Source organism: Musca autumnalis, unplaced genomic scaffold, assembly GCF_047663935.1.
Source record: "Musca autumnalis isolate F117 unplaced genomic scaffold, ASM4766393v1 scaffold_4, whole genome shotgun sequence".
In the NCBI taxonomy this organism is placed as follows: Eukaryota; Metazoa; Arthropoda; class Insecta; order Diptera; family Muscidae; genus Musca; species Musca autumnalis.
The window spans coordinates 169,676,614-169,697,641 of record NW_027411977.1 but is presented as its reverse complement, the minus strand read 5'-3'; the positions used below and the strand labels follow the sequence as shown (position 1 = coordinate 169,697,641).

General features: G+C 33.2%; 1 protein-coding gene across 11 annotated transcripts in view; it reads right to left on the bottom strand.

The window, feature by feature from the left end:
* The window catches only part of olf413 (DBH like monooxygenase olf413), a 482,855-nt gene that overhangs the window by 206,758 nt on the left and 255,069 nt on the right, over positions 1-21,028 (bottom strand). For all 11 annotated transcript variants that reach the window (XR_012412929.1, XR_012412930.1, XM_073987110.1 and 8 more), the window contains 4 exons: positions 14,325-14,520; positions 12,933-13,102; positions 11,838-12,000; positions 9,767-9,902 (listed from right to left, as the gene is read on the bottom strand). Coding sequence is in view for 9 of the 11 variants with exons in the window: in XM_073987110.1 (XP_073843211.1) it covers positions 9,767-9,902; positions 11,838-12,000; positions 12,933-13,102; positions 14,325-14,520 (665 nt within the window). In the remaining 2 variants the exon portion in view is untranslated. The remainder of the gene's footprint in view (positions 1-9,766; positions 9,903-11,837; positions 12,001-12,932; positions 13,103-14,324; positions 14,521-21,028) is intronic.

The window sequence follows — 21,028 nt, the reverse complement described above, 5'->3', positions numbered from 1 at the left end:
ATTGTCCTGGAATCAATCCTTGACATATGGAGATTCTATGTATCCCAGCATATTTTATTGTGTTTCTAGCAATATTGTGTTGTCCAATACGTTTTTGTATTGGAAATGGGTCCCACTTTTGTGAATTATTCTGGTAATTTGGTAGCCCCTATTATTCTCCGAGCTATTCGGGTGAATATAACATTACCTATGTCAACAGTAATTACCCAAGATGAATTTAATAGGTCTCTTTAGCAAGAGTAACAATGCGACTATCGTTTGTTATACCCTACACCACACTGTGGTAAGGGGTATTATGTCTTTGTGCATTTGTATGTAACATGCATAAGGAAACTATATCGAACCATAGTTCCTTTTGGGGATATACATACAATCACTTTCTGAGTCGATTTATGCATGTCCGTCCGTCCGTCTGTCCATGTATTTTTGGGATCAAAGTACAGGTCGCATTTATTATCCGAGTCAGCTGAAAATTGGGGAATATCAGTTGTTTATCTATAGGAAGAACGCTATTGCTTTTGGTGAAAATCGGTTAAAATTTGGATATAGCTCCCATATATATTTTCGGCCGATGTCACATATTTGCTGCACCAAATATGCTATATATATCCGATTTCGATCAAATTTGGAATGTGTGATTGAATTCTGTCTAGAAAAACAAATGCTACATTATAACGAAATCGGTCCAGATTTAGATATAGCTCCCATATATAATTTCGGCCGATTTCTCGTATTTTCTGCACCAAACACGCTATATATGTCCGATTTCGATGAAATTTGGAATGTGTCAGCATAAACCAGTGACTTCACGTAGCCCCACAGGAAATAATCGAGAGGTGTCAAATCGCACGACCTTGGAGGCCAATTGACAGGTCCACTTCTGGAAATCAACTTATCGCCAAATTTTGATTTCAATAAGTCGATGGTTGCGTTCGCCGTATGGCACGTAGCGCCATCCTGTTGAAACCACATCTCCTCCGGATCAATGTCATCCATATTTTCAAACAAAAAATCATTGACCATGGTGCGGTAACGATCTCCATTGACCGTAACTCGAGCTCCGGCCTCATTTTTGAAGAAATAAGGTCCGATGATGCCACCAGCGTGAAAACCGCACCATACGGTGCATTTTTCTGGATGTAATGGAGTTTGTAGGGTCTCTTGTGGATTGGTCTCACTCCATATGCGGCAATTTTGCTTATTAAATCTATCCACAGTTCGACGAATGGCTTGTTCAGATGGACGATTATGTACGCCATACAAATGACGAAGTCGTCTATAAGTTGCGCGAATCGACGACTGATTTTCAAAGTAAATTTGGATAATTTCGTAGCGTTGTTCAAGCGTGAGTCTATTCATGATAGAGTTTCTGGTCGGGAATTCCCGGCCCGGGATTTCCCGGGAATTCCCGAAATTTTTTGAACGGGATTTCCCGGGAAAATTTGTTGAAATTCCCGGGAATACGGGTATTTGTATTTTCATGTATAAGTCATATATTATTTGCCTTATAGTTATTTAATATTGGAAATATATTAGAATGGCGATATATCGTGCCCCGTACCCGATTATTCGTAATTGCGGGCCCATTGGAAAACTCGCCATAATTCGTATAACATATTTATGTATTGGTCCTCTCGATAATTGGTGTTTTTTTCTGGAATTCGAAGTCTGTATAACCTCACATAATTTAGTTTTTAGTTTATCACGGTTGTTCTAGTCCAAGGCTGTTCAAAGTGCGCACTTGGCCTGTCGGTGTATGTCAATTTGCTCACACACACAATATAAAAAGAGACCTTTTGTTTTTGTTTTAAATATTTTCAAAATTACCAATCAGTCTCTATTGAACATTCAATGAGGAAGGTTCTGTTTTCGATTTTGTCTATGAATTTATATGCGTACACTGAAAAAATGAATGAAGATACTGAATACGAATTTTTATTTGCCGAAAATTATTACGGCGAATTAGAGTGTTTGGTTTGTCAGCGCACTTTGGCGCAACAAATTATAACATCAACAGTCATATTTGGTCAAAATAAAATAATTCTTCTACTTTAAATTTTAAAACATATAATAAAAAAAAAACTTGTACAATATTTCTCACAGTCTACAGAGGCCAAATGAAAACATTGAAATTTGTGTATTTCAAAACCAACACAATAACAAAATGTATTTGTATGTGTGTGAGCTGGCCTACTGTATAATGTGTAAGTGGCAAAAAGAGCATATTAGGATTGGAAACCAGTAATAACAATGGTATGTATGTTCATATAAGTACGACTCTATATCATTGGTGCCAGCGTGTTGCCATTGTAAGGCTGTGTACTCAAAAGCTCAGCCGTGTAAAAATTCGTTATAAACGGATTTGTTATATGATCAAGACGCATTTCGAACCATAAGAAGAACATACGATTTCGTTGACTTTTGATATCAAGGAAGCTTTGCTAGGATGGTAGTTGGAAAAAGATATTTTATATTACCTCCGCTAATTAGTCAGGAATAACACTGTGACACAAAATGGAACTCAAAGTCTGGGGGGTGGAAAATTTCTTTTGAATATGAAAGCCCTTAATGAGTATACTAAGAACCCAAAAGGAAATTTTCGCCATAGGTCAAGTTTCTGAGATATCGCGCGATGAACTTTTTGATTTTTTTCCTATAATACTTGGTAAAATAGCTCCATATCCCTGTTTGGCGTTGTTGTAGCTTCATTTTGAGGTGACATCTCTTCAGTCAAATCGATTGGCGAATATTTTTGTAGAACATTTCATTCTTCTAACTCAATGGCTTTCATGTCCTTTTCGTCCTTTATTTCTTGAACCGTAGTGAAAGTACCACAAGATGAGATTTTTCAGCATCCAAATATTCTACAAAAATGTTGCTCAGAAGATTTTAGGTACGGTTCTCTTTGACAACTAATCGATTTTGTCCCGTTTTCATTGTCCTTTTTGACATTTAATCGGTTTTGGTTCAGAAATAAACTATGTTTTGTTTTTCTGTATATTCGTCATTGGTTATTTATTGGAATGTACACATAACAATTGGTTATTGCTTATGTAGACATCTGGGGTGCTTCTGAAATATTTAACACAAATAGCTCTTGTAATGGTGAACACGTTAATAACAAATTTTCTTGGAGGATAGATCCGGTTATCTCAATTTTGGACCCGGATATTCCGACATTAAAACCGATTTTTGAACCGGTTTTAAGTAACCGATTAAACTTATATGTATACCGTTAAAAAGCTTATAGAGTTGTCAATTAAATGAAATTAATTCGTTGATTGAAACTTTGCTTGTTGCAGAGTTAAAACAAAAAACCCGTTTTCTTAAACCGTTTTTGAGGAAAAACATCAGTACACGCAAATATGGAGATCAAAGGCTGGGGGGCGAACAAATTCTTTTTGGCGATGAAAGTCGATGATAATATTACGAACCCGGAAGGACAGTTATGCCGTAGGTCAAACTTCTGAGTTATAGCGAAATGACAAACTATACATACCTACATGACAAAAAACCTAACGAAATTTGATCGGGCCATAACTCAGAAGTTTGACCTACGGCATAACTGTCCTTCCGACTTTCATCGCCAAAAAGAATTGTTCGCCCCCCAGCCTTTGATCTCCATATTTGCGCGTACTGATATTTTTCCTCAAAAACGGTTTAAGAAAACGGGCTTTTTGTTTTAACTCTGCAACAAGCAAAGTTTCAATCAACGAATTAATTTCATTTAATTGATAACTCTATAAGCTTTTTAACGGTATACATATAAGTTTAATCGGTTACTTAAAACCGGTTCAAAAATCGGTTTTAATGTCGGAATATCCGGGTCCAAAATTGAGATAACCGGATCTATCCTCCAAGAAAATTTGTTATTAACGTGTTCACCATTACAAGAGCTATTTGTGGTAAATATTTCAGAAGCACCCCAGATGTCTACATAAGCAATAACCAATTGTTATGTGTACATTCCAATAAATAACCAATGACGAATATACAGAAAAACAAAACATAGTTTATTTCTGAACCAAAACCGATTAAATGTCAAAAAGGACAATGAAAACGGGACAAAATCGATTAGTTGTCAAAGAGAACCGTACCTAAAATCTTCTGAGCAACATTTTTGTAGAATATTTGGATGCTGAAAAATCTCATCTTGTGGTACTTTCACTACGGTTCAAGAAATAAAGGACGAAAAGGACATGAAAGCCATTGAGTTAGAAGAATGAAATGTTCTACAAAAATATTCGCCAATCGATTTGACTGAAGAGATGTCACCTCAAAATGAAGCTACAACAACGCCAAACAGGGATATGGAGCTATTTTACCAAGTATTATAGGAAAAAAATCAAAAAGTTCATCGCGCGATATCTCAGAAACTTGACCTATGGCGAAAATTTCCTTTTGGGTTCTTAGTATACTCATTCAGGGCTATCATATTCAAAAGAAATTTTCCACCCCCCAAAAATGCTGCTGCACAGTGTAATTGGATTTTGACCGCATACATATATGTAGATATTCTTGAACAGCTGCCATATGTCATATATGATTTATTGGTTCTTTCAAGATTTTAGCACAACGTCGTTTAAGACCCTTAATATTGTTCCAAAGAGATAACTAATGACACAACTTCACATAAAGGGAGTAGGTATTTCATGTTTGCTTACTCTCTGTTACGTCTATGCCTCACGAATTCGATTTACCATAGTCCCGGGAATTCCCGGGTTCCCGGGAATGAGAAATTTTTATTCCCGATTTCCCGGGAATGAAAAAAAGTCGGGAATTCCCAAACTCTAATTCATGATGATTTGTCAGAGTATACAAATAAAAAAAAAGTTTCATCAAATTTTAATTTTTTGTGTTACTTTTTACAATTTAAAGTTCTATCTAGCTTAAAAAACACCCTTTACATACACCGGCATTACTGGAAACGTTAGGTTTTATGGTGTTTGGCTCTATTCTGACTTTAATTTTTAATGATTTTATTGATATCATCTTCTGCAGAGAATGAGATCCTGAATAATGGTAGTTTTTTATAGATGTAGCCATTTTTGATTTTTCTTTTTTAATTATGTTTGTAACATCTAAAGGGTGAAATCCTTTTGTTTCCAAGTCCAAGGTAATATCTTATACGGGACATGTATGATGTATTCCACGCACAATAACTTTATGAGATCTACCAATTTTGTTTTCGAATGTATACCATTAAATTTTTGATTGGTTAAGATAACTGGATAGCTATCGGAGTCAATTGTATTTTCTTTCCATATATTGTTATTTAGGAAAACTATATTGAAGTATTTATTGGTTGCGGCTTGTGTAATTTTGTTTGATTTGATTTATTATAATTTATGGTTGGTATTTGATTTGAATCTTGATTAGATGGATTTTTGTTTTTTGGGCGTTAACATTTTCTTCATTTTTATTTTTTTCTTGGATTTTTTAGTAACCAATTTGTTTCTCTCCCTAGTTCCTCTTCATCGGTTTCAAAAATTTCACCGTTTATGTTGTTTCCTTGATTTAATTCAAATAGTTCAGAAGCATTTTGCAGATTTGTTTCGTTTTCTGATTCGTTATTGTAATGATATAATGCATTCCTTAACTCCTTTTCATGCTTTACATTAATTAAATCCTGTTGCATGTTTTCAATAATAATATTGAGTTCTTCAAGTTTTTTATTTAATTTAATATTTTAATTTTGTATGATTTGTACACGATTTCCGCGAAGCGGTGTACCGCCTAGTTCGTTACAAGGAAACCAAAACAATAAAGAAACACATTTATATGTTACACAGTGCTTCCGTTATCTAACCGCTACATTAATATAATTTGCATCAAGAGAGAGGTCACGAGTTGGTTTTCTAGTTTCGTTTTAGAAATTTGTTTGAACATGTCCCCCAGAAATTAAAATATGGACCAAAAATATTTTTTTTTATATTTTTCATACCAAAGTAGTGGTCCATTTCACCCGCTGAATAATACCAGATAATTATCGAAATTTCAGAGATCTTCTTGCACCTAAACTCTTACCTCGTGCAAAATTTCGTGACTATTGAGCTATAATTGCGACCTATAGCGTGTTTATGATTATACTACAAACAAATAACTGGATATATTAGGCTGTAACTCTGTTATCTAATCATGTAGATAAACATAATTGGCATCAATAGAAAGAGTTCCTTTTCGAAAACATAGCTTACTTGCCTGGAATGTGTCTTCCTGGATTAAAGATATAAAATATACATAAAAAATTTTAACACAAAAGTTTTGGTGATCTCAAATTGCAAACTTCTTCTTTGTAATATACTCTTACCTTATTTAAAATTTCGAGGCGATCGGACTATTATTGCGACCTACAGAGCAGCTACAAAATCTGTTAAAGTTTTTGTTTTTGTTCCATTTCACCCGCTAAATATTTCACAATCATCGCCAATAACAATATGTGTCTATTCTGGTCTAAACCCGACCTACATGCAAAATTTCGTGTAGATCGGTCCATAATTGCGGCCTGGAGTTTGATTACAATTAATAATGGACAGACGGACGGGCGGACGGACACACATCTCAAAATCGCTTTATCTCGTCGAGATATGAAGATTGGTATTACACATGGGGGGTCTACGACGAATATTTCGCGGTATTACATGAATTTTTCCCATAACAAACTTATAACACCCTTTCCACATAGTGGTGTAGGGTATAACTATGATGTATTTATTACTTTGGCCATATGTGTATATGTCGTCCATATTTCAACTAGTCTATTAATTGGACATACAATATCTGGACCACATGACTTATTCTGATGACATTGTATTAGTTTAATGTACTAAGAAGTAAGAATGGCGTTAAGTTCGACCGGACTGATCTTTTTATATCCTTCACCACGATTTTTATTACAGTAAAACGGCAAACTTAATTTCCTATCGTTTATGAAAGTACCAAGCTCTTCCGCCATGTCACGACTTATTCCTCGTAGAAGTGGAATCTGCTAACTGAAGAATATATGTAAATATTTTCAATCTTCCTACCCATTGAGAATCCGAAGTACCAAGTTACAGCCACTGCAGTAGAAAATCCCTTAAAGGACTTGATATAGGGTGGTATTGCTTACTTAACACAAAATTTTAGCTATTTCGATCACGTAGGGCCTGTTACTTTAAGACGATTCGAATTCAAATTCGTTGATATAGCCCCCATGAAACGGTACCCCCGAATTTTGGTATTATGAAGGTTTGGTATTTAGTCTTCTTCAAAAACTCATGGTGGAGGGTATAACAAGTTCGGCCTGGCCGAACTTAACGGCGTTCTTACTTGTTAATGTTTCAATCACTTTTTATGTTAACATGCCTTTGTTATATATCAGCGGTAAAATTTTTTTGAAGGTGATCCAAATGGCGAATTCCGGCCGTAGTCTTAAATTGCTGCCAATTTTTTTGCCGCAAAATATACACAAAAAGTAAAAGAAAGCGGTAAAATATTCTTCGTGAAGCTTAAATAAATAGGTTGTACACAGATATTCTTAATAGAAGAGAAATATTTTTTTTTTTTTTTTGATTAAAAATATGTTTTGACAGCAAATGAAGTCATCATTTGGTTTTATTGTATCACCTTCTTCCTTGCATTATGGTCTAGCCATTATAAATGTCTTTGCCAAAGTTCCACAGGAAAAATATTGTATATTTGGTCTGACTTTTATTTTGTATACTTTTTATAATAAAAATATGAAGATTCTGATTGGACCAAAATTCGTTTCGAAGAAAACTGAATTCAATAACGTGTTCACATTTTTTAATTTTTTGCATATGAAAAAATATAAGACAAAAAACATAAAATGTCTGAAATTTTATTAACTTTTGTATTTTTGCATAGTTTAATAATAAATAAATAAATAAGAAAAAGGATCAGAGTCTGGCTGTGCCGACTATATTATACCCTACTACACCATCAATAATCGATTAATAATTACTAAATTGTTGGCTTTTTCTGCCATTTTAGTAATCAGAATAGTTGAATTATTTTGTTCCCTGTCGTCTTCAGTAGTTTAGTCATTGATTCCGACTGGCTTGAATGATAACAGTGGGTGTTGAAATTTTTATTTTACACACCGAAATGGCTTGTATTTTGTATTAGGTCTTCCTTGGGGCTACAACATTTTTTTACAAATTTGCCAATACAGGTCCACATTTTGATATAGCGAACCATGTTTAGATGAGACCATAAAATATGAACTCGATCTAAGAAAACAAAACCCAAAAAGGGTTTTTGTCTACTGGTTCAGCTCCCAACAGTTTAGCTGGTACTGACCAGAATTTCAGAAGTTATGTAAACTTTTCTCTATTTGAACGATTTTGATGTGCTGGATGCAGTTTACCTATGTCCTCTGTTTCACATATAAGTTCAACTACTTTAAGGCTGAAGACTGCAAAATTCTTATTAGTTTCTGAGATAAAGTTTTTTAGTCCAAAGAAGACTAAATATCAATTTTCAAAATTTTCTGTGTGATAATGAGACTAAAACCTAAAGAAAGTGTCGAACCTTTCCATGGGCGCTATATCAAAAAGTGGACATGTACTGGCAAATTTCTGGCAGAAAGTTTTGTAGCCCCACTGAAGAACAAAATTCTAAATTTTGGCAATTTCTGTGTCGTAATTAGTTTAAAACCTATAAAATACCGAATATCGGGAGGAACCGTTCTATGGGCGCTATATCAAAAAGTGGGCCTGTACTGGTAAATTTGTGGCAAAAATGAAGACTCGAACCCACACACCCACCACTATGTGACATGACATGTTTCGCCTTTGGTAAAGGCTCCTTAGACATATCGGATGTGGGACGGCTTTGCTATCATCTAACTTTTACTCTTTCAAATGCAATTTGTTTTTTTGGTGGTACCGTTCCATGGGGGCTATATCAAAACGTGGCGCGATATAGCCCATTTGCGACACGAAACATCTTAGGAGTAATAGATACTTCTATATCAAATTACAAAACTATCTTAAAAATTGCGAGCTGTATCTTGATATCAACAGACGGACGGATACGGTTATATCGACTTAGAATTTTACCCTGATCAAGAATATATATACTTTGTAGGGTCTCCGATGAATATTTCGATGTTTTACAAACGGAATGCCAAATTTAATTATACCCTCCATATTAAGTGGAGTGTATAAAAACAGCAACAATATACGAACAGCGAGTTTGAAAATTCCTCCTTCCTTCTTAGATTTTTGATCTTCCCCTTCTGTATTTGCATCACAGGATTCATATTCAAACAACATTAAAACGCGAGCCAAGATGACCCTTTTCAATTTTTCTTTTAAATTTTTAAGCTTATTCGATGATTTATATTGTATTTTTCTGTGTTATTATCATTATTACGTACATTCCGTTTCAGAAATATAAAATAAAAGTTTTTTTGCCTTAATAAAATTGTTTGTTGTTTGTATATATATTTAACAATTGTTTAATGCTTGAATCAACCATAATGCTGCCGCTTATTTGCTTTTCATTTAATTTAATAAATATTCGAGTTTGTGTACGTAGGACTACTTATGAGCCTGAGTTTTTTTCTACTAGATGCATTTTCATTTCAGCTTCTTTTTTTCGAGCTCTATAATAAAACAGTAGCAACATTTTACCCGCCATCCACATTAATGCTAGATTGTTATTGTTCTTTATGGTGCTGCATTCAGAAATTTCCTAACCCCAATCCATGTTACCATAGAAGAAGAGAAAGTAAAAAGGGAGTAGAGTATTTACTTACGTTGCCAACTGTTCTATGCCCAGCGAATGAAGAACCGTCGGTAGACTGGGAAGAGAATGGCAGGTGGTTAACTTATTTTGCCGCGGATAATAAAGAGTCAGTACAATGCAGCTTTCCTCCTTCATCGTCAATCCACCTATAAAACAAAAGGAAAACATATTAAACCAGACAAAAGGATACAAATCAAACTGTTCTGTATACAGTGATATTCAGTTGTTATTAATGCAACACGCATACATACGTATAGAATATGTACATACATCTACACAGAAACAACAAGAGCCAACCAATATTGCATTTGAGTACATGAGACAGTAAAATGAGACGTGAGGCGGAGATATGCAATTGATTGATACATATATACGGATTCCTAGTTTAACAAATACCAACTGAAACTTATTCTTTAAGTCTTTAATGAAAATCCTATATTTAAAATATAATATTTAAAATAAAATAAATAATATTTAAAACAGTACCTGAAAATCTTCGTCTATATACATACATAGATTATATATTTACAAAATCTACATTTATATGTTTACAAATCTATATTTACATAGTATATGTAAAAATATTTTTTCCTCTGCGTGAAATCTAAATTAAAGAAATTCTTTGAAATTTTGCCTGTTAAGGCGAAGATCATTTAGTTAATTCTACTCAATGGAGTTGAGCTGGATGATCGAAAGTTTTTGCAAGTGAACAAGTAGAGCCGCAGATTGTTATATAATAATGTAATATTTAAAAGAGTACCTGAAAATCTTCGACTACAAACATACTTATTTGTTAAACAAGTAATAACGGTCTTAAGTTCGGCCTGCCCGAACTTGTTATACCCTCCACCATGAGTTATATTGAAGTAAAATGGAACAATTAGTTTCCTTTCGATTATGAAGAAGACTATTTTCCAAAGTACCAAATTTCAGTCATTTCGGTGTGATAATGAAGCTAGAACCTTAAAAATACCGAAAATCGGGTAATACCGTTATATGGGGGCTACATCAAAACGTAAACCGATATAGCACATTTGCAATACCAAACATCCTAGAAGTAATAGAAACTTCTATACCAAATTACAAAGCTCTATCTTAAAAATTGCGAGCTTTATCTTGATTTCAACAGACGGACAGACGGACATGGCTATATCGACTTAGAATTTTACCCTGATCAAGAATACTTTATAGGGTCTCCGATGAATATTTCGATGTGTTACAAACGGAATGACAAATTTAATTATACTCTCCACATTATGGTGGAGGGTATAAAAAAGATTATGTATTTACAAAATTTATATTTACATTATCTAAATTAAAGCAATTATTTGAAATTTTGCCTGTTAGGGCGAAAATCATTTAATTAATTCTACTCGATGGAGTTGAGCTGGATGATCGACCATAAAATTATGTGACCGGTTTCGCTAATAGTTAAACAGCTCATAAGGATGTGGGAGGGGCTATTCTGTTATCCAACTTTGATTTCTTACATGCAATGTGTTTTTACAGTAACAGATATTTGTCCGTTCAATCTGCATGGCATCCATGACAAACCCGTTTTAGCGCAGCATTTGGAAATTATGAGTTTGGCTTTAAAAGCCAACACGCCGTGACAACATTTCGAAAACTTGGGTTCAAATCCCATCCGGGCTCATCTGTTTCTTTTTCTTTTAATTTTGCCTGTTAGGGCGAAGTTTATTTTAAGGTTATTTTTTATTAATTTTTCTCGTTGGAGTTGAGCTGGATGACACACAAATGGCTTGATCTTTAAGACAGGTGGACTTATTGCCCGACCTTGTATAGACCTTGATAATAATAATTTTAAAGTGGTATGCACAAACTTTCAAAAGTTATGTCATGTCATATTCTCATATTAATAGCTTCAAATACACTGATTGGCATGAACTGACTATTACTAATGGTACACAATGCTAAAATTCTTGTTACACTCACTCACATAGATAATTAAAATCAAGTCCGTATTTGCAAACATAATTTCTATTCACAAATACGTAGTCAAGGGATTTGTATACAGACGGAAAATGCAATACCGATTTTGCCTCAACATCGACAGTACTTACCTAAGGTTATTGCTTTACGTGACGAACTATCATAAATGCATTCAGCAACCAGTCTATCACCTGGCATTGCCTGGACGGGTGTTGACAGTCGTCGGAAGTCCTGGTAGGCGACGTCTATATTGCTGTCGTGTGCAATTGGCGGCAATTCCTCGTTTTGGCGAATCTATAATATGTATTTAGGCTGCTTATTAGAATTGTTTACAGACGTTGAAAATTCAATGAGTCCACATGACATTCTGTTCATCATGAAATCTAAGCAGAATATGTGTGTTTGAATGGGTATGTACGAGTATGTATGTTTATTTAGTTTTTTCTTAGGCAAGGGGACTTTATTACACCTTCATTGTGCATTGTTTCCTGTGCATATCACAGGTGTACCTTTTTATATCACATTCAACTGAGAATAAATGGTAATTATAGTGCTTTGGATAAAAATGGAAAAAACAAACACACATGTGGACTCATTTACAGAAAGCTTTTTTGTTACAGATATGGTGAATACACTACACACTGCGCGTTAACTATCTTAAAATGAAATGAGGCGATACAGATATAGTCAATGTATTGTCACAATTTAAAATTCTCAAAAATCTCAAAAAATGGTAAACCTTAGGAAAGAGCTATTATGGCGAATCTTGTAGAGAATTTTCACAGCTATTACATTCTCTAATCCCATTTCGATAGGACTTACGGTTTCCAAACAAAATCCTGAAAACCTAAAAAACTCTAAAACATGTGGCCTTTTACCACGTTTTCTTTAAAATTCCCTTTAAAAGTTTTTTTTTTATTTTTCTTACAATGTTCATAGTAGTTTCAGAATCCGCAAAAACTGGATTTTTGGATTTTGTAAGGATTTTTCATTTAATTCCGGGCCGGAATTTTTAAGCCCTGGGAACCTCAAATGTCAAACTAAAGGCATTTCGGTCTAAATTTTAGCTAATATTTCCAAAATACGTAAAATCGGGATGTACCGTTATATGAGGCTACGTTGACAATTGTTGGTTGAGAAACAAATGTTATATATGTAGGTCGGACAAAAAATATAACTAAAATCCTCAAAATAGTTACAATTTTGTTGCATTAAAATATACTTACTTGACGAAGTTTAACTTCCTTCCCAATTAGGTGGGTTCGCATCATTACAGCAAATATTCGAATACCCTCTGGTGGAAGAGCATACGCCGTGCAGTCTTCCATACATTGTCCCTCTGATATCACTTGTCTTTGTCCAGGAGGTATTATGTGTCGCCAGTTAGAATCCATACCTTTTTTAATAATATAAGAGTCGATAATAAAATTAAGTTAAATTAATAATTTTTCTTTTAATTGCAGCATTATTTAAATTGAAAAGAAAATGATGCAATTGTCGGCAGTGGCAATTTACTAATTTTATATCATCCCATATCAGTGTTGACCAAGAAAAGCGCCGACAAAAATGTGTATGTATTCAAAATATTGGCAACTTATGACAGTGTGTTAGTAAGATTGTATGGACTCAAGCTACAAAACAAAAACAAATCAAAACATTTTCTAAATCTTGCACGCTCTTTTTTTGCAATCGTGTCATATGTGTGTGAATTGTCGGAAAACTTCGTGAGAATGAATGAACTCATGAACCATTAAGGTATTAAAAATGTCCCGCAATAACCACTTTGAAAATATATTTCTGTAAAAAAATACTATGAAATGAAAAAAAAAATAATTCCCTGTTGCGAGAATAAATGTTTTTTTGCTTATTAATGGCGTAAATAATTTTTATTCGATTTAAATATTGAAAAAAGTGACGCACAAAATTTCATATATAAGGTTTTTGGATCAAATGGAAAAAATAATGGGCATATACCCCTTATTTTTTCCATTTGATCCAAAAACCTTATATATGGAATTTTATGGTGATCGGTTTTCGTTCAAAGGTCTATAGAAATAAAGATCGGTCAGTGGGTAGGGTTATCGTTAATCGATCGTCATAAATTTTTGAAGAAATTTTATATACATATAAGGTTTTTAAATCAAATGAAAAAATGTAGGGGGTAGGCCTTTCATAAAATTTTTTTGTTGTTGTTGGGCAGCAAATGCAATTTCAAATTCAAATATCACAAATATTCCTTTTTAAGTGGAAAAAGTTGTCACTCGGCAAGAATCCTGTCAACTCAAACTTTACTGGTGATTTCAGGACTATAAATTGAGTCAAATTAGTATTGATTCGTATTTTTCTTATTCACCTTTATTTATTTTTTATATTTGTCTGCGTCTGGTTTGCAATTTATTACATTTTGAATGCAACGTATACCATCAAATGTCAGAACTTTTGTACATAACTTTGTTGATACCACATACTCCAGCTTATTTAGTTATTGCGGTATACAAAATTGCATCATTTAATTAATTGACTTTCAATCATTTCGTAAAACAAATCCTTGTCTGGTACTCGGATTGTTTGCATATTTACCCATAGGCAAATTCATTACCTAATGGAGCATGCCTTACCTATTGAAAGGATGCCAGCATCGTGTGGGCGTAGAATGTGTGTGAAGTAGATTTTTAAACCGGAATTGTCTGCCATTTGTCGAGTTGGTAATTGTGTTAAATCAGGCTGTAAATTATTGTAGTGTGTCTCCATTAGATAATATTTTGCTTGGCGAGACTCCATCGGATAACCAGCTTCGTCTGGAAATGTAAAGCTCTGCAAATAGGGTTTGGAGTAAAATAAAAAATTAATAATCACTTATTCAAAATAACGAAAGCAAATGTTGAATATCTTTAATTGTTTATACAGTGGCCGATTTAAAATTTATTAAATAAATACATACAAATTGTTTTCACGAAGTTATAATTTTATACAAATGTACATCTGTCTACATAAAAAGTTGAAAAATGTTTGTTTGTGCCTTATGGACTCAAAAACATCCGAAGAGATTTTCCTCAATTTTTCGGAGTATTATATTGCAGCATCTTTGAAAGAAGTATAGGCTATATTATTTTTTACTACAGCATCAGAAAATTTAGATTTAAAAAAATTTAGATTTTCAATGCCAATAGCTATAGAACAGTAACAGATACAGTTTCCAAATATTGTTAAGATGCCAATATCCAATAGCTTAAAACGCTATGCCCAAAGCAATATAATATGTCACGAATAAAAAGCGGATAGATAATGGGGGAGAAGTAACTAAACCAATAGAATCTAACTATAAAATTTGAACAGATTTGAGATTGCCATTGAGATGCCAATATAATAATACACACACTCCCGATCATCTGAATAGGTTTTAAATTTTTTCTTGTAATATCTTAAGGTATCTTCTGATGTGTTCGTATTACAGATCCATTCTATTTAGTTTTTGAGAGTCCTATACCACATGTATCATAAATGTTCGAAAATTGGTCTGGAAGAATGTCTCTTCGACGACAATAAAGTAGAAAATTGTAAATCAAATTTAACTCAAAGGGGCATGATATCGCCGACTTCTATAGTGATGTAGTACCAATATAGTCAGGTCAAAAAGTTTTTCCTGTTCACAAGTCATAAAGCAAACACGAATAAGTATAAAAGAATGGACTGCTGAGGTTATACAGCAGTATAAAATTCGGGGATATCATACACCTTTGTGTTAAATTTTAATTACAATTTCCTACGTTAATGTCGTCGAAGAGTCATTCTTCCAGACCAATTTTCGAACATTTATGATACATGTGGTCAACTATGGTGGATTTGCGAGCATGATAATACTTAAATTTGTACTGCAAGGATAGTTCAAAAAGAAACTTGAGCTAAAATACCAACTATTTTCAATGACCTTTCTAATTTATCGATCCTAATAATATGGTCATCACTTGGTATTTGCTTGCAGACAATTTTCGAAGCTCGGAAGAGATCTAACGAAATCAAAAAGTCATTTAAAGCAGGTTTATAAAATGTTTTTGTTGGAATATTTCTTGATTTTATCTGAAAGTTCTTGGTAACATTTCCAGGTTGAGAATTGAACCCACGTTCCTAATAAAGCGGGATTGTAGGATTTATCAGAATGTTCCATTTTACTAAACTAAACCAAAACACTGCGCAATATTTGCATGGGTAGTACAATTTTTCAATTTTATTTTATTCAAACCTGTTCTGATGATCGCATTTTTGTATTTATTCTTTTTATTTGCAATCTATTTACAAGAAACATTCAGCAAATTTAATAATTACTACAATATAACAGAATTGTTAAACCCCAGTGGATTTAACAATAAATACATATTAGAGTTTTAATTTCAGATTACATATTTTATGAAAATAAATAAATGGGAGGTCTAAAACATGTCTTCGTTTTAGTCTTCTAATTTCATCTGTGTCATGTAATAGATTAATTGCTAAGACATTCGAATGGTTACTTAATCTGTTAAGATTCGTAGTACCAATTTTTTTAATTTCATCTGTAATTCTATTTATGTTTAAATCTCTATGAATCGCATTATTATTAAGAAACCAAGGAGCACCCGTAATCAATCTTAGCGTCTTTGATTGATAACGTTGAAGTATCTCAATATTAGAATTGCTGGCTGTTCCCCATAGTTGTACTCCATATGTCCAAATAGGCTTAAGAATGGTCTTATACAGTAGTAATTTGTTATTCAGGTTCAGTTTTGATTTTGGACCAAGAAGCCAGAACATTCTTTTAGTCTTCAGATCTAGTTGCTGTCTCTTATATGTTATATAATTTTTCCATATGTTTAATAGGGCGACTCATTTGGCATGGAACATCCAAAAAATCGGAAATTAATTTATTTTGTTGGGGACTACATAAATCAAAAGGTGTAAAGGAATTCTCCAGGTGGTCTTTAAACGCCTCAGCTTTATCCTTGTTTGATCTACACCAATTTCCATTTGAATGTTTTATAGGCACATTTCTCTTTTGAGGTCTCTTAAGATATTTTGTTGCTCTCCATAAACTGTGCTCGTTACTTTCATCTGGGCTTAAATTACTTAAGAAGCTTTCTATTGATTGGTTTTTGTAGTCACCTAGAAGGGTTTTAAGCCGATTTGAAGCTCTGTTTAAATTTATTTTGTCCATTGGGAGTCTCGAATTTTGCCAAATTCTGCGCAATCGTCTCTTTTCTCTTATCATTGATCGTATTTCAGCCGTAACATAAAAGTTTGTGGAATTTAAATCAATTTTATCGGAAGTGTATAGATTTGTAGCATTGTGTATGACTTGTGTTAAATGTTCTACAGCATTTTCCAATTCCTTGCCGGATTTAATCAGGATATTTAAATTTAGGTGTTGTTCAATGTGATGTTGTACCATAGGTATGTTGGTTTTTGATGTAATTAATATTTTTGTTTCATGTTTATGAATATTTCTTGTACTAAAGATAAGAATAATTGGAATGTGACCTGAGTCTAAGTCATAACATGCGTTTATACTTAGCATAGACTGGCATATTCCTGAGTAGATGAAAAATCTATTAGATCTGGAATTTTATTTGGGTCTGCAGGCCAATATGTAAGACTACCAGTTGACAAAACTTCGTAATGGTTTAAAGCGATGCATTTATACAGTTCTTTCCTTTGGGATTTGATAGCCGAGATCCCCACCAAGTATTTTTGGCATTGAAATCGCCACAGACGATGAATTTGTTTCCAAGATTTTTGAAGAAATTTACATATTGTATACATTTTAAATTAAATCGAGGAGGAAGATAAACGGAGTAAGTAGATACTTTTGAATTGTCGCATATTATATTAACACCAGCTGCCTGCATAAAATATTCTAAGATTGGCTCCGCTTCTTCGTATATAATTTTAGATTTAATAATTATAGCTGCACCTCCATGGGCTCGGTTATCTGGATGATTCGCTGTTATATTGTCATATTCGTTTATTCTGAAGTATGATTTGCTTGTAAAATGAGTTTCAGAAATAAATAGAATATCTACGAAATTTTTATGAAGAAATAATTCTATTTCATTTCTATGTTTTGAACTGCCATTGGCATTCCACTCAGCAATGATCAAATTAGCAATGTCATCATATTCATTAAAGAATTTGTCATTTCTATTTGTTTTGTTAGCAAAGATTCTATCTTGCTTAACGAATTTATTTCTCCCGTGCTTTGACCTTTTACGACTTGGGCATATCGTCGATGTCACGCCATTTTTGACATTTTGAGTTACAGGTACCTTTCAAAGTTTTCAACCCTGCTCTTTCTGAATTTCTAGTCGGTTTTCCTCTATCTCGTATAGTTTTCGATATATAGAAATATCAATATGTTCCATATCCACTTTGAGCGCAAAAAAATCTGCTTTTTTGTTCCATATACATAAAGTCTTGCGTATGGAACAAATAAACTTTGAACTTTTTTGTTCCATATCCATACCGTTTGGCGTATGGAACAAAAAAAGAAATTATGGCGTTTGGAACAAAATATTGCCCAATTTTGTCAAGTTACGAACAATGTGGCGTATGGAACAAATTATTTTAAAGGACTAGATTTAAATACTGAAGAAGAATACTGTTAAAAACAAGATATTTTAAAATGTTGTATTGTTATATGAAACTAAAATTATTTTTTGCTTAAATTTAACGCCTTCCACTTAATAAAATACATGTAAGATAATTAAAATGTCAGAAAATGAATTAAAATAGAAATTTATTGCCACTACCAATAGTTCAAAGAACTATAATTGCTTTTTCGAATGAATAAAACGATGAAATAAGACAATAAAAATAAGCTAATGAAAATTTTATATTTCGAAAGTTGAGGAGTCCACGCCTTAAATAAATGTAAAGAAAACATATAACAATGGTCCCTAAAGCATTTATTTTCTACTGCAACTGTTTTATTGAAGCCCCCGAATTTTCAGCTGTACAGCAGCACTTCACATAACGGAGGTGGAACACAATTGATCAAAAGTTTGTTTGTTAAAATGTGACATAAAGTGTTCCATGTGACACAAATTGCAAAAAACGTGAAAAAAAGATCCTATGGAACAAATCAACAACCTTTTGCATTTATAAAAATTGGCCACAACTTCTAGACTATAACAGATATCTGACTATAATAAACTTCTAATATATTCTTTGAGTTTAGTTAAGTAGAACTGAGCTCTTAAAGTATTGGATTTTTGCACCACATCTAGCCTGTATGGACTAAAACATTAACTAGAGTTTTTCTCGAATCAGGTAAATGGCGTATGGAACACTTAAGCATGACACCGACGATATGACCCAAAGTTATCTGAAGTCTGGTTGGGCATGGTGTTATCAACATAAGCAGTTTCGTTACGTCTGGAATACACGGGAGCAGACTTCTTTTGAACCAGTTTTTGGTAAATCGGGCATCCTATGTAACCAGCTGTATGGGTGTTCAAGCAGTGCAAGCATTTAGGTGAGGTATTTTCTGGTTTATTACATTCTAATGTGGGATGACCTAAACCACATTTAACGCACCTAAAAGGTTTACGGCAGTATGATTTTGTGTGTCCAAATTCTTGACATCTAAAACATTGCACTAAGTCGTCAAATTTTCTTGGGGGTTCAATAGTAACAATGTTATTGAATATACCAGTGATATTATAAATCTCTTTATTGTTACTTTTGGGGTCCAAATCAACGAAGAACATGGGTAAAGGCTCTTTGGTTTTGGTGAATTAAACGATGAAATAAGACAATAAAAATAAGCTAATACAAATTTTATATTTCGAACGTTGAGGAGTCCACGCCTTAAATAAATGTAAAGGAAACATATAACAATGGTACCTAAAGCATTTATTATACCCTACACCACTATGCACAGTGGATGCGCCCAACGACAAAAATCAAAAAAATCATGTCGTCGTTTTAAAAATTTAAAGACTCAAATCGCTTCAAAACATTCCAAATTTTTCGAAACTCAACTTATTTTTTCCATTTTTCGCGGTTCTTAAGGAGAAAACGCCCCACAAACATGACTAATTTTGAAGAAAAAAGTGTATTTAAAAATTAGAGAAAATAGTTATATTCTAAGCTAATTTCTGAAACAAAGGGCTATTTTTAACGCCTTAACTTAAGTGGATCCATTTAGTAAATTGTCTAAGCTTCATTTTTCTAGTTATGAAAATTCCTCTAAATTGCAAGGGTTGCCAAATATTTTGGTTATAATATTGGTAAAAATGAAATTATTTAAAAAAGATGTATGGATTTCGTTAAAGTTTTGGTCACTTTGCACAAATTCGCACAAATGGCCACTAGCACCACTTTGTAGCCTAGCGCATGCAGATTTCAAAACTATGTAGACTTTTTGCGGAAATTTGCGGTTTTGGCAGTTATGACCAAAACTTTAACTCCCTTTTTAGTTGCTGAATTTAAATTTTTTGAATTTTTAAAATTATTTTTATTATCATTTATTATAAGTATGGCCAATGAAATGTTTTTTGTACTTATATATTGTAATTAGATTATTGTCGATGCTATTAGCGATTTAATTTGCTATGGTAACTTAAGCAATGTACAAATTTGAAATCAATAGGATTAAGTTTAGTATATGAAGATCCCACAAAATATAATTGTACTTGTCCAAGAATATTTGTTCATCAGATATTCATTGAAATTCGTGTAATTAACTAATAAATTTTATACGTTTATGTCACTATGGAAAATAGCGGTATTAAACGCAAACGGGGAAGACCATGTACAGATTTTCTTCTATCCTCAAAAAGAACAAAACAACGTCGGGTTGCAGCTTTAAGAGAAACAGACGAAACAGCAGCTATTGTTTTAAGCAAAGCCTGCCAACAAAACAAAGATAATACAAATCCCGAAATACGCATAGAAGAAATTATTTCATTAATCGTGGAAACCAATCTAACAAAACAACAATATATGGTAATACGTAAATTTATAAACACTAAGACAGACTCGGAATTTTTACCAAGTTATGAAAAAGTAGTGAAAGGAAAAAAGAAGAGCCATCCCGATTCATCGGCTATAACAGTCACAGAATCAAAGGCAGAAATAGAACTGCAAAATCTACTCGATCATACTGTATCCCACATATTAGACCTCAAGATTGAAGATTTAAAAAACATGACGGACTTGCATGATTTAATTTTATTTGGAAAATGGGGATTTGATGGGTCGAGTGGGCACAGCCAATATAAACAAAAAGTGACTAATTGTGATTTAAAAGACAGCTGCTTATTTGTAACTTCGTATGTACCCCTTCAAT